Here is a 15,390-nt window from a genome sequence, read left to right as displayed (position 1 = left end):
CAAATCCCAAATACCTACATAGCTCTGATTACATAATGTATATGGTTTCACACTTATTTTATATTTTTAAGTGTAGCAACATTAAAAACGGCACATTCTAGGTAAACAGTGCTCTCATTTTACATTCCACTGACCAGAAGACAGAGCACACTGGCCACGTTCAGGTGTTTAGACAGATATCTGATGTTTATAGATTGCGTCCCCTCTCAAATGAGCACTTGCCCGGTCGGGCAACCTGAAAGCCAACTTCGCCTGCCCCAAGGTTTTATTTACCTGCCAGGGGCAGGTGGGCAAACCTTAGTGTCTCTGTCTGTCTATCTGTCTGTCTGTCTGTCTGTCTGTCTGTCTGTCTGTCTGTCTGTCTGTCTGTCCGTCCGTCTCTCTGTCATTGAGGAAGTAATGCAGAAAAGGCAGCTCTCTGGTCTCAGTGAAAGCAGAGCCAGTTGAACGGCTTTCTAGGATTTCAGCAACGACAGGAAATGATGTAAACTGGCTGTGAGGAAGCAGGGTGACAGCGGGACCTTTGACCTTCCTGTTTTATCTCAAAGAAGGAGTCATCACTTCCTGCTTGGACCCTGGGCACGGCCAGGCTGCTGAACTTTGACCTTAAAGAGACAGTCAGGGTGTCATAATGTAGTTTAAAAGCAGGCATGCAAACTTGAAGCTTTTCTGCAAAAATCACTGTTTTGAATTTTAATAATTTGTGAGAAAATGTTTAGGGGTGTGTGTGTGTGTGTGTGTGTGTGTGTGTGTGTGTGTGTGTGTGTGTGTGTGTGTGTGTGTGTGTGTGTGTGTGTGTGTGTGTGTGTGTGTGTGTGTGTGTGTGTGTGTGTGTGTGTGTGTGTGTGTGTGTGTGGGGGGGCTGTGTTGGTCAACCAACGAGCGTTGGCTCATTTTATTTTGAAGGTTCACTCTGAAACTGAAGCCTGTAGGTTTGGGAAACAATCAGAAACTAGAAAATATTGTTCCTTCGAAACAATTGTGGGCTCGCTTCAAGCCAGAAAACAATGGCTATAAATGTACAAAATGTCAAGATCGCAGGCAGTGCTCTCTTTGACGTTACTGACATCAAAGATTGGTCCATTTTGTTCCAAAATTGTGTTGTGCAAAAGTTGACCCGCTGGTGGCGCTATAACAGGCCAATGTAAGAAGGGTGGTATCTGCTCCTTGACCTATTGGGAATGTGTTTGCAAGATTTCACGCACATTGCAGGCTGTGTTCATGATTTGAGGTGTTTTTGGCTTTGGACACTTTATCGCTGCTTGCAGCTATATTCATTATTATTATAATTCTTTTGTGTGTGTGCACTTCATAGGCATATTAGATAAAGGTCCTTAGATTGTGTGTAGAATGTTTCATGCAAATTGCAAAAAAAAAAAATCCCAACGGGTTTAAGCGTTTCACAAACTGCTCAAAATGATATAGCGCCCCCCTTTGGCCAATTGGGGTAAGATTGGTTTTAGTGATATTTGGACTAACACTCTACATCTTTGCCAAATGCCATGAACATGTTACTTTGCATGTATGATTTAGAGGCAGAAGAATAATTTGCATAAAACTGCAATATTCATTGAATTTATTTTAAAAAGCATGTTTCAATTTTAAAGAAATCCGATCTGACAGATCTTTAGATATCGGTCCAAAGTTCACGTAAAAAAAGTTTTGTGCACGTGGAGCGAAAATTCCAGAATAAAAGCGGGTTTACGCGTTTTACAAACTGCTCAAAATGGCGGAAAACCGAAGGGCGGAGCTTACTTAACAACGACACAGATGTCTTCCGCTCGAGTCAAAGCACGCGTGTAACAAGTTGCATGTCTTCAAACGAAACGAGTCATGACTTATGCCCGTTTGAAGTTTGAATTTTCAAACGCTTCGTATAGCGCCCCCCTTTGGCCGATTGGAATAAAATTGGTTTCAGTGATACTTTGACTAACCCTCTACATCTTTGCCAAATGCCATGAACGTGTAACTTTGTATGTATGATTTAGAGGCAGAAGAATAATTTGCATAAAACCGCAATATCTATTGAATTATTAAAAAAATGATATTTCACTTTAAAAGAAATCCGCCGAGATAAATCTGACCGTATTGGTCCAAAGTTCATGTGAAAAAAGTTTTGTGCGTGTAACGAAAAAAACCCAGGAGGAGATAGATTTTTACTGTTTTTCATATAATTCCGAATTGTGGGAGACCTAAAGGTCAGAGGTCAAAAGTTAGAGGGTAAAAGTTGTTCGGCATGAGGAGACGCATACGTGTATACAGGTTTCATGGCTGTACCTAAAACACAGCATGAGCTATACCTGTTCAAAGATCGCACTTTCGAAGGCTTCCTACAGCGCCACCATTTGGCCGATTGCTGTAAAAAGTAATAGCACACTGCGCCACAGTAAGCTGAACAAATTGATGTTTTTATTTTCATTTTCTCACTAAGTATGTAGGAGTAGAAAGGAACCGAAGATCCCGTCTACTGATTGCCTGATAGATAAATAAATAATGACAATATCTAAAGTGTGCTCGCCTTATAGGCGAGCCCACAATTAGATTTTCAGGCGATGGCAGTGAATGCACAGTAAATCACACTCAGGTGTGTGCAGTGTTCTTGTATGTGGGCTACAGGCTGTCTGTTAAGGATGGGATGATACGCCATATTGTCGTTTATCGTGATAAAAAAAACACTCACGATAATCGTATCGTGGAGATTTAATTTATCGTGAAATTGCCCTCCATCATAAAGTGGGATCAATTCACCTTTTATTTTCCGAGCTGCATATCTGGTACCATTTAAACCCTCTATAACTGGTAAAAGGTACTTATAATATACGTACTTGATACAGTCTTTTTTCACACTCTGTCAAATGTCTTTGCCAAAATAATAACCGATCTACAACTCACAACGCGTCACAACGCGTTGTGACGCGTTGTGAGCTTGTAGATCTGCTATTTTTTGGCAAATGTTCCGCCCCAGGATAATAGATTTTGATTATCGTGATAATATCATAAATCGCGATTTCTTTTGTCACAATAATTGTGATATGAAAAAAATTAGAGAGAGAGAGTATAGCACGGTGAGAGACTACAGTTATGTACAGAGAGAGAGACTACAGTTATGTGCCCTCTCGGCAGAACCTTGTGTTGTTACACAACCTGGGTAATAAAACACTGTGTGTGTGTGTGTGTGTGTGTGTGTGTGTGTGTGTGTGTGTGTGTGTGTGTGTGTGTGTGTGTGTGTGTGTGTGTGTGTGTGTGTGTGTGTGTGTGTGTGTGTGTGTGTGTGTGTGTGTGTGTGTGCGCGTGCGTGCGTGTGTGTGAATGTCTAGATGTGTGTGTGTGTGTGTGTGTGTGTGTGTGTGTGTGTGTGTGCGCAGTGTTGTGTTAAAGTGTGTGCGTTGTCATGGCAACAAATGGAAGCGCGTGAGTTTCCTCTGGCTAATGTCATTAAGGGGGCGGGGCTCAAGTGTCTGTCTGTCTGTCTGTCTGTCCTGCTAGGATCCTATAGGATGAATGAGGATAGTAGGTTGACAGGGAATGGAGAGCTGTCGGGATCGGGACTCGAACCCACGGCGCGCCGCCAGGCTGCTTTGGAACCTTAGGTTCTAGGGAGCCTAAGGTTCCAAAGCGTGCAACATGGTACACAAATCCTACAAAAAGCCTCCTAAGTGGGCAAATCTCGCGAACGTCCTTTACTGGTGCTATAGATCACTATAGATCCTGTTTACTGGTGCTATAGACCACTATTGATCCTGTTTACTGGTGCTATAGACCACTATAGATCCTGTTTACTGGTGCTATAGATCACTATAGATCCTGTTTACTGGTGCTATAGACCACTATAGATCCTGTTTACTGGTGCTATAGATCACTATTGATCCTGTTTACTGGTGCTATAGATCACTATAGATCCTGTTTACTGGTGCTATAGATCACTATAGATCCTGTTTACTGGTGCTATAGATCACTATAGATCCTGTTTACTGGTGCTATAGACCACTATAGATCCTGTTTACTGGTGCTATAGATCACTATAGATCCTGTTTACTGGTGCTATAGACCACTATAGATCCTGTTTACTGGTGCTATAGATCACTATAGATCCTGTTTACTGGTGCTATAGATCACTATAGATCCTGTTTACTGGTGCTATAGACCACGATTGATCCCGTTTACTGGTGCTATAGACCACTATAGATCCTGTTTACTGGTGCTATAGACCACTATTGATCCTGTTTACTGGTGCTATAGATCACTATAGATCCTGTTTACTGGTGCTATAGACCACTATTGATCCTGTTTACTGGTGCTATAGACCACTATTGATCCTGTTTACTGGTGCTATAGACCACTATTGATCCTGTTTACTGGTGCTATAGATCACTATAGATCCTGTTTACTGGTGCTATAGACCACTATTGATCCTGTTTACTGGTGCTATAGACCACTATTGATCCTGTTTACTGGTGCTATAGACCACTATTGATCCTGTTTACTGGTGCTATAGATCACTATAGATCCTGTTTACTGGTGCTATAGACCACTATTGATCCTGTTTACTGGTGCTATAGACCACTATTGATCCTGTTTACTGGTGCTATAGACCACTATTGATCCTGTTTACTGGTGTTATAGACCACTATTGATCCTGTTTACTGGTGCTATAGACCACTATTGATCCTGTTTACTGGTGTTATAGACCACTATTGATCCTGTTTACTGGTGCTATAGACCACTATTGATCCTGTTTACTGGTGCTATAGACCACTATTGATCCTGTTTACTGGTGCTATAGACCACTATTGATCCTGTTTACTGGTGCTATAGACCACTATTGATCCTGTTTACTGGTGCTATAGACCACTATTGATCCTGTTTACTGGTGTTATAGACCAGGGGTTCCCAAACCTTTTTGTCTCAGGTAGGGCTGTCACGATTAGGATTTTCTCCAGACGATTAATTGTCATACAAATAATCGCCGATTGACGAATATATCGTCTTTTTTCCCCCCTTCATTTTATGCCACTATGATAATAGGCTTTGAGCTCATACTCACACTGTACCTTAATGAGCAATTTAATTGCTTTTTAAACATCAGTTCAGTGGTGTAAAGTAACTATTAAGTACATTTACTTGCTAACTTTAGCCCTATTTTATACCGTAGCTATTTGAAAATAAATAGCCGATCTGTAGGCTCACAACGCGTCGCGTTGCGTTGTGAAAATAGCCTATCTACAAGCTCGCGGTGCGTTGTGAAAATAGCCGATCAACAAGCTCACAACGCGTCGCGGTGGGTTGTGAAAATAGCCGATCTACAAGCTCACAACGCGTCGCGCTGCGTTGTGAAAATAGCAGACAACTGCAAAAATAGCCGACAGCTGAAAATAGCGACAGTAGCCTAATAGGCCTAATGTTTATCACGACCACGATCCAACATCTATAGTTAGTTAGTCGCCGTCTGTGTGTAATCATCATCATCATCCTCTCCACAGCAGAGCAGCAGTGCTAAGCTTAGCTCTGGTCCATAGCGTTAGTGGAGGGAGAACTCCACTAACGCTATGGACCAGAGCTATGCTAAGCTAAGCTGCAGTAAAGGCACTGACTCCAGTCCTCTGTGTTGAAACGAAAGTGAACGCCTTTTTCTGTATCGTATCAAAAGGAATATATAGTCCCGGGATGTGTATGGTACATGTGTCTGTTCCGACCGTCTGGAAAAAACAAACTGTTTAAGCGTTTTTATTTAGCCAGCCAGCCTGCCTGTGCTGTGTGACAGTGCGTGCCGTGCTGCTGTTGTGTTGACTGACTGAGGAGCCGAGAGGACCAGCATTGAGCGTTCACGGGTCCCCGTGGCAACAAGGGGGAGGCGCATTCAAGAATGCAAGTGTTGACGTGAGGTTTAACTTGTTTAAGAATGGTTTTATTGTCAAAACTCACAACTTTTTTAATTAAATTAGATAATTGACGATAATCGCGAATATGAAAAATATTCGCGAATATGAAAAATAATCGCGAATAGACGATTATGTATTAATCGTGACAGCCCTAGTCTCAGGGCAATTTCTGAGTACCCCCTGCTGTACCTCTACGTACCCCCATTTGAGAAACACTGATGTAAGGGGATTTAAAGGGCCACTTCATCTCTGGTACAACCAGATCTTATTTTATTGTTGTTTGGGACACAATCAACACAATCCTGAGTTATTCTTTGTGTTCAATCTGTGTTTTGAGATATTTTAGTATTTCAGCTGTGCTAGTGATGCGTTTTGCATCATATGATGCAGCATGATGATGCAAAATGCATCATATGATGCAAAATGCATCACTAGCACAGCTGAAATACTAAAATATCTCAAAACACAGATTGAATACAAAAAATAACTCAGGATTGTGTTGATTGTGTCCCAAACAACAATAAAATAAGATCTAGTTGTCCCAGAGGTGAATTGGCCCTTTAACCCTGCAAGGCCCAAATTAATTTCTACTGGCCCAAAAAAATAAAAAAAATCAGATGGTGTTGTAGGAGTCCTAATCACAGGAAAATGTAATAAACTGACTAAACCTTTTTTGAATATTTAATTTGACAAGGAAAACCCTCTCTCTCTCAAACTCTGCCCAGTGTGCCAGTGTTGGGAGACCTGGCACCCTGCCTAAGGTAGCCCTGGTGGAAAGTGATTCTCTTCTTTTCAAAGACCTTATTTCTCCCCCAAACTCTGGCAACACAGCAGCATGCCATTAGCATTCCTGTGTGTGTGTGTGTGTGCGTGTGCGTGTGCGTGTGCGTGTGTGTGTGTGTGTGTGTGTGTGTGTGTGAAGGGATCCTTGTGTGCGTGTGTGTGTGTGTGTGTGTGCACAGAATAATGTGTGTCATTGTGTATTATTCACTGCAGCAGGTTTTTATCATTAACCCTTCGCTGGTCCGTTCCGTCCAAACCAAACCAGGATCAAAATATTAAAACACTTTGTCTCAACAGTCAAACTGTTCCTGAACACAACGCTTGTGTAACAATTCACTGTACTACACAAAAATAGAAGATATACAAGCTCACAGCACGGCACCGAGTTTAAAAGCGAACATATTTGCTTCTGGGTGGTCCCTGGAACAACATATTTTGAGATGGGGGTCCGCGTCCAAATACATGTAATTTTGGGGGTCCTTGACATGAAAAAAGTTTGAGAACCACTGATTTAGAAGAAGGATTCGGAAGACATTTTTAAAACCGGGTCAGAAATATTCAAAGACTTGCATAAATGTACAAGCGCTGTGAGCTTGTAAATCTGCTATTCATCAACAGTTAAAGCATAAATTAACAGTTAAAGTAATAATTCGTTAATAATGAGTTCCAGCTCTTAATGCAGGGGTGGGCAACTTTGATGATGGCGAGGGCCACTATATTTCCACCTTCACTCCAGAGGGCCACATTGCATATTGCTACGTCCTACTTTGTCATTCTAGTATCTCATACAAAAGAAGCAAAAATAGCAGATCTACAAGCTCAAAGTGCATCACGCAGCGATGCGTTTTGAGCTTGTAGATCGGCTATTTTTTGTTATTTTTGAATTGGAATCCTGAAATGTAACATTTTGATTTCATTTGAAAGGCATTTAGTTATATACTCATGTTAACTTTATGAACCTAAATACAAATACATTGGACAAAAAAAAAAAAAAAAAAAAAAACATTTTAATACTACTATACTAGTCATTAAGCTGCTAATATAGAATGAATTAAAACAGGTCATGTTTGGAATTGCAACAGCTGAAATCAATAATACATCAGTATTCGAGTATCAACCTGCGGGCCACATTAACTCATACAGTGCCTATCCCGGACTAGTTCGGGATATTCGGGATCAAAAACAATTTTTTATTTGCTATTTTACTTACCCCGAGCTGCTTGGAGCAACGTGGGTGGTCCCGGCTCGCTAGCCGCTAGCCAGCAAGCCATTCTACTCTGTCCGACGATATATTCCATTGAAAATGGTTTAAAATAAAGTTTAGACCCCCCCAATGTTCACCCAATGTTCATTGTAGGCAGCGCGACGTATTCCAGGGTGCCTATCCCGAACTAGTCCGGGATATTTAATGAAATGAATAAAAATGATAAGAGGCCTTCTGAAGCCTGGCCTGATTTTTGTAGCTACTAGCCGAAAGCTAGCAACGTCCCGGCCGGACGTTATTTGCGAACGCAATCGCCAATCTCCGCCTAATCCAATGAAAGACCACATCTTTAAAGGCTTATATCTCTGGATTGTGTCATAGGGAAGCGGCGCGAGGTTTATTTACGGCGAAATCGCCCAAAAATGATCTTTTAGATGACAAAATGGGAATAGCCATTCTGTTAGCATCTTCATCCGGGACATTTCCATGCCGTGCATGAACGTGAGCACGTCAGGTCCTGGAAGGTGAAGTCCTGGAAGCTAAAGCGCTCGCCTATGAGAGATGCGCTGGCATTCTTTGGCCCCTAGAGGGCGCTGGCACTCAATGAGTTAAGTGAAGGTGGGGGCCGCATGTGGCCCCCGGGCCACCAGTTGCCCATGTATGTCTTAATGGTTTAATGTTGTTGTTGTCACATTTGTTTACCAGTGTGATTCCTGAGTGACAAGCTGTGTGTGTGTGTGTGTGTGTGTGTGTGTGTGTGTGTGTGTGTGTGTGTGTGTGTGTGTGTGTGTGTGTGTGTGTCTCTCTCCTCTCTCTCTCTCTCTCTCTCTCTCTCTCTCTCTCTCTCTCTCTCTCTCTCTCTCTCTCTCTCTCTCTCTCTCTCTCAGCCCCATGAGTTTGACGAGTGTCGTTTTGACGTCAGTGTTAACGACAGTGTTTGGTACCTGAGAGCAGAGGACCCCGAGCAGAGGCTGCAGTGGATTGAATCTGTTGAGCTACACAAGGTAACTGACCCTCTGTCTGTATGTCTGTCTGTCTGTTGTTCTGTCTGTCTGTCCGTTTTGTCTGTGTCTGTTTGGATTATGAAGGTTATGCAAAAGATGATTGCCATTAGACGATTATTGAATAATTGTGTCAGAGCTATCATTAGGGGTGTAACGATACATTTTAACAACGATACGATACGCATCACGATACATGGTTGACGATATTCGTTCATTCATGGCGATACGATACAATTGTATTCAATTATTTAAAATCTATATTGTAACTATTTAGCAAAGACATTAAATCTGTGTGAAACGTGTCAATAGAGCAGGTTTTTAAAGGGAAAAATCGATTATTATGAATATAAATAAGTAAACACTGTGATTCTCTAGCAAATACATGGACATTATATTTCAACACATATGGACAAACCTGCACCTTAACATGAACACAGAGATTACACACTTTTATCGATAGACCAAGAGTAGCTATATGGAATGGAAAAGTAATTTTCATTTTCCTTCTAAATACAAGGCACGAATACTTAGTTTCCATACAATAAAATATTTGCACAGCAAAATGATTTGATACCGATTATCTGCATTGTCAAACGATACTGATACGATACAAAGCCAAAACGCTATGATATATGCTTTTGCATAACAATAGATCATTGCAAATTAAAATAGATTTTTCTAGTTACTATATTGTTACACCCCTCGCTATCATTGTCTGCTTCTCTCTTCAGTAAAATGGAAAACAGTGCATTTATATAACTCCTTTATTAAGGGTGCTTTACAATGGTAGTGCATGACATTAACCCATTCACACACATTCATTACATTCACACACACGTTCCTACACCGATGGCAGAGGAAACCATGCGCAGCACCAACCTGCTCATCAGGAGCAGTTAGGGGTTCAGAGTCTTGCTCAAGGACTCTTCCACACTAACTCTGGGGGAGCCCGGGATCCAACTGGGAACCTTGTTGGGGTGGGCAATATAATCGATATGGCAATACATCGCGATAGTTTATGCCAATACTGTATCGATACTTCAGGCCGTAGTATCGCGATACTTTGAGGAAAGTAAAATATGTTCCCATGCATAGGAACCAATGGTAGAAGTCAGGTCCTGACAGTCAGGTCCTGACACCCTTGAGAAAATGGCTGCGAACGACGAAAACAACAACATTAGAGCAGCGTCTTCAGCTTTTAAAGCTTATATATCGCTATAGTATCGCAATTATATCGTATCGCAAAGATTCGCAATATATTGTGATACTATTGCATCGTGACCCAAGTATCGTGATACGTATTGCATCGCTTGATTCTTGCCAATATCCACCCCTAGAACCTTGCGGTTGCCAAGCGTAGCCTACATTGTGTATCCATATGTTTGACTGGCAGCCTACTAAATATCCATATTATATCCATATATGGTGATCATATCATGCATAGTCTGGGAGTATGCTATGTTTGAATCAATTTACTTTTAAAATGTTTAGAACATTTTCCAAAATAATCGGAATTTTTCCTGTAATAATTATATGCCTAAAATAAGGATTCCGGGTTGGAAGTTGTCAAGTTGTTTTAAGCCGGTGTGACTGTGTTGATATAGTGTGTGTGCATGCGTCTGTCTGTCTGTGTGTGTGTCTGTCTGTGTGTGTGTGTGTGTGTGTGTGTGTGTGTGTGTGTGTGTGTGTGTGTGTGTGTGTGTGTGTGTGTGTGTGTGTGTGTGTGTGTGTGTGTGTGTGTGTGTGTGTGTGTGGTATGAGGTGTGTATGTGTGTGTGGTATGAGGTGTGTGCGTGCGTGGTATGAGGTGTGTGTGTGTGTGTGTGTGTGTGTGTGTGTGGGGTATGAGGTGGGTGTGGCAGAGGGTCAGCTGCCCCTCGCCTGGAGAATGTCTGGAATCTAGAGAGAGAGAGAGAGAGAGAGAGAGAGAGAGAGAGAGAGAGAGAGAGAGAGAGATGAGAGAGAGAGAGAGAGAGAGAGAGAGAGAGAGAGAGAGAGAGGAGAGAGAGAGAGAGAGAGAGAGAGAGAGTGTGAGTGAGTGAGTGAGTGAGTGAGTGAGTGAGTGAGTGAGTGAGTGAGTGAGTGTCATAGCTATTGCCTCACTGCTTGCCTCTTTCCAGATTCCAGTCTTTATTGTCTTTTTATATTCAGACAAATCAAAAATTGTTTTGCTGCGGGATAAATCACCCGCCTGGGCCAACCCTCCCTGTAACTAAAGGAACTGGCAACACACGGTGGGTAGCAGTGACCTCACACTTCAAATCACATTGATTGGCTGGTGATGTATAGATTAGACATACTGTAAGGTTTAAGACCCAGACTCCAGACTTGACAGAAAAAGTTAAGAACCAAATGCAGGATCTTACTGTATATTCTTGTGAGACACAAGTTCCTGCGTCATCAATCTTGCAAATTAACCATATAAATAGTCCCCCCAGGAATCCGCTGAGAAAAAGTCTTGCTTCCGCGGAGAACAATCCTGATTCTGCGGAATTCTGTGGAGAACAATTCTTGATTCCGCGGACATTAAAAAACAACCTAAAATGACCAGTTATCAAGCAAAAAATTATTTAGTTCTAATAATCAAGTAAAACCCTTCATGAAATAGCTACAATTAATTGTAATTAGTGGTTAGAATAATCAAATATTCAAAGAATCGTTTTTGAGAATAAATCTATATATTTTTAAATGATATTATTTTTAATATTTAATTTCTGTTGCAAAGACTATATTGTCATCCAAACCATGCCAATAGTAACTACATTTTAGAGGATATCTAGTATGGATGTAATATTTATTCTCTTCTGCATTAGCATTGTCATTGCCAGGACCATAGGCATAGATAGAGGAACTATATGTCAGGACACAGTTTCATGTAGGAATGTGGGACCATCCAGCGTCCGTCAGTCAAACTATTCCCCCAGGGCCCATGGAGCAAAGTCCTATGAGGTGGCCTCACCATGTAGGCTACAAATCATTTTATAATAGGAGTAATAACTGATATAATGTCAGGTTTTACTGTTATTCCGCGGACGGCAGAAAACTCCGCAAATGGCCGAGAAATCCACTATTCCCGGAGGGGACTATTTAAATAACAAGGCGCGCTCTGCTGGCACACAAGTAGGCCATACATGGCCACGAGTGCAGCACCTCGACAGAGTGCAGGCTAGGTGTATGTTGCAGTCAGTGACTCTACTATGACAGGAGTCGTACTCCGTGGTCATTAAAGTCATAAGTACGTGTCTGCTTCACAGGCAGGTCAGGGACATGAAAAGTCTAACCCTACTGTCACATGCTCTGTACAGTAACCAGGAAAACATTTTACCATTGGCTAATCAAAAATTGCAGATGTACATACTCGAGCTTGTACTGAGCTGAGAGAGATGAAGCAGGGACCTCTTAGCTGAGAGAGAGATGAAGCAGGGACCCCTTAGCTGAGAGAGATGAAGCAGGGACCCCTTAACTGAGAGAGAGATGAAGCAGGGACCCCTTACTTAGCTGAGAGAGACATGATTTGGATGATGGATGATGATGGATATGTGTTTTACTTTTTACTTAAAGGATACCCCCCCCCCCCCTGACAAGCACGTGGAGTTGGCAGAGTTGAGGCATTACATTTAGTTTAAGACAGTTCTATTATTATATTCTATTATATATTCTTCGCCTCGCAACGATCGGCTATTATCACAATTTCTGCCTCTAATATTTGACAATTTGGCCAATGGTATTATTTTTTATTTTAGAGGTATTAAAAGGGTCTTAACAGTCCTTAAATTGTGTGTGTGTGTGTGTGTGTGTGTGTGAGAGAGTGACACCTGGCACAGCGTTCAGCATAGAACAGGGAACAATGTGTAAAGTCTTAACAAAGTGTAAAAAATGGCCAATATGTAGGGGTGTAACGATACATTTTAACAGCAATTTGATGAATATCACGATACGTGGTTGACGATACGATACATGAACGATATTGGTTCATTCATGACGATACGATTCGATTCAATGATTTAAAATCGATATAGTAACTAATTAGCAAAGAAATTAAATCTGTGTGAAAGGTGTGGATAGTGCAGGTTTTTAAGGGAAACATGTATTATTATGGACACACATTTATCGATAGACCAGTGTAGCTATATGGAAAGGAAAAGTAATTAAACCCCTCTTAACTTTTTCTTCTTAAAAATGCTAAATACAATGCACAAGTAGGTAGTATCGATAAGATCGATTCTTTTCACTGCCGATACGATACAAAATAAAACAATACAATTCGGTTTTAGCTGTTTTCATTTCGATTGAAGTTAAAAACGATATTTCGGTACAGTTACTATATCGTTACACCCATACCAATATGTGTTGTTTTTTATTTTCCTTATTACTGTGGAGAGTGAAATCATTCAATGCTCTAAGCAACAAAGGTGAATAGCAGGCCATTTTGACACATTTTTAGAAGGGGGCACCACCCACATGTTGGGGCTGTGTTGCTCATTCCACGAATGCCAGATGCTTACAAACTGTACCTGTTGTAAAGTTGACCAATCAAACTGTACTGGTTGTAAAGTTGACCAATCAAACTGTACCTGGTTGTAAAGGTGACCAATCAAACTGTACCTGGTTGTAAAGGTGACCAATCAAACTGTACCTGGTTGTAAAGATAACCAATCAACGATGAGAATGGTATAAAACAATACAGGAAAGCAGGGGTTCTCAAACCTTTTCATCCCTGAATTACACTGTTATTTTCTTGTGTCATATTACGCTGTGCAAATATCAACATCTTTATACCTAAGATACAGTATGTCACAGAGGAATATCCTTTGCTGTGCCAGTTGTGTTGTTTGCTGTGCTGTGCTTTTCTCACTGTGCTTTGCTTTGCCAGTTGTGCTGCGCTGCGCTGTGTTGTGTTGTGTTGTGTTGTGTTGTGTTGTGTGTGTTGTGTTGCATTGCGCTGTGCTGTGCCAGTTGTGTTCTGTGTGCTTTGCTTTTCCCTGTGTGCTGTGTGCTGTGCTGTGTTGTGCCATTTGTGTTGTGTTCTGTGTGCTTTGCTTTTCCCCGTGTGCTGTGCTGTGCTGTGCTGTGCTGTGCTGTGCTGTGCTGTGCCAGTTGTGTTGTGTTCTGTGTGCTTTGCTTTTCCCCCTGTGATGTGTGCCGTGCTGTGCTGTGCTGGGAGGTGTGTCTCTACAGTAGTGAAACATATTGAGTCTCCTGGCCGTGTGCACAACATGCTTGTCTCTGATTGGCGCCAACGCATCCACGCGCGCACACACACACACGTGCACACACACACACGCACACGCACATACACATACACACGCATGTGTCTTGCGAGCCACAGCCTCCAGGGTCCCGCCTCTCCTCTCAAACATCCGTCCGGTGTCTTCCTCTTTTCCTCTCTTCCTCCTCTCTCTCTATCTCTCTCTCTCTTCCCTTTTCTTTTTATTCATTTATGTTTATTATAGTTTTGATGAAGAGGAGAGGGGAGGAGAGATGATTGGATGAACCCCCGAAAGCCTGGTTCTCTCCTCTGCCACACCCTTTTTCTTCTCCTCTCCTCTCCTCTCCTCTCCTCTCCTCTCCTCTCCTCTCCTCTCCTCTCCTCTCCTCTCTTCTCTTCTCCTCTCTCCAGGAGCAGTTAGTTTTAGTGTAGTGTTGTTGTGAGACCACTAGGAGCGCTGTGGTTCCACCATGCTGGAAACAGACCCCTGCGGCCCCGCCCTCTTCTGCTTTGGCTGTTGGAATGGCACAATGGTGGGCTAATGGCATGCTAGCACAGCAGGCTAATGGCATGCTAGCACAGTGGGCTAATGGCATGCTAGCACAGCGGGCTATTGGCATGCTAGCACGGTTAATGGCATGCTAGCACAGTGGGCTAATGGCATGCTAGCACAGTGGGCTAATGGCATGCTAGCACAGTGGGCTAATGGCATGTTATGGGAGAGCATGTTTTTCCAATGCTGTATAAAGTCATGTCATGCCAGCTTATGTTTCTGTTTTCATTCAAGGCTGTGCTTCTGTAGTGTTAGCTTTAGCATTGTAGCTGGCTATGCTGTAGTGTTAGCTTTAGCATTCTACCTTGCTATGCTGTAGTGTTAGCTTTAGCATTGTAGCTGGCTATGCTGTAGTGTTAGCTTTAGCATTGTAGCTGGCTATGCTGTAGTGTTAGCTTTAGCATTGTAGCTGGCTATGCTGTAGTGTTAGCTTTAGCATTGTAGCTGGCTATGCTGTAGTGTTAGCTTTAGCATTGTACCTTGCTATGCTGTAGTGTTAGCTTTAGCATTCTACCTTGCTATGCTGTAGTGTTAGCTTTAGCATTGTGCCTTACCATGCTGTAGCGTTAGCTTTAGCATTGCACATCGCTGGGCTTTGCTCTAGTGTTAGCGGGCTAATGGTCTTCATGTACACAGGGTTCCCACGGTCATGAAATTCCTGGAAATATGAAATTTGAAAAATATTTTTCCAATACTGGAAAAGTTTTGGAATTGATCAAAGCCCTGAGGGAGCGTGTCTTCATTTCGACATAGCATCT

General features: G+C 42.1%; 1 protein-coding gene across 3 annotated transcripts in view; it reads left to right on the top strand.

Moving 5' to 3' along the window:
• Positions 1-15,390, top strand: part of LOC308296341 (ceramide transfer protein-like) — a 64,680-nt gene that overhangs the window by 10,158 nt on the left and 39,132 nt on the right. For all 3 annotated transcript variants that reach the window (XM_080739598.1, XM_080739596.1, XM_080739597.1), the window contains exon 3: positions 8,754-8,870. In XM_080739598.1, the coding sequence (XP_080595724.1) occupies positions 8,754-8,870 (117 nt within the window). The remainder of the gene's footprint in view (positions 1-8,753; positions 8,871-15,390) is intronic.

This window comes from Nannobrachium achirus (genome assembly GCF_963921795.1).
Source record: "Nannobrachium achirus genome assembly, chromosome: 12".
Taxonomy (NCBI): Eukaryota; Metazoa; Chordata; class Actinopteri; order Myctophiformes; family Myctophidae; genus Nannobrachium; species Nannobrachium achirus.
Note: the sequence above shows the minus strand (reverse complement) of the source record. Positions and strands in the feature narration are given on the sequence as shown.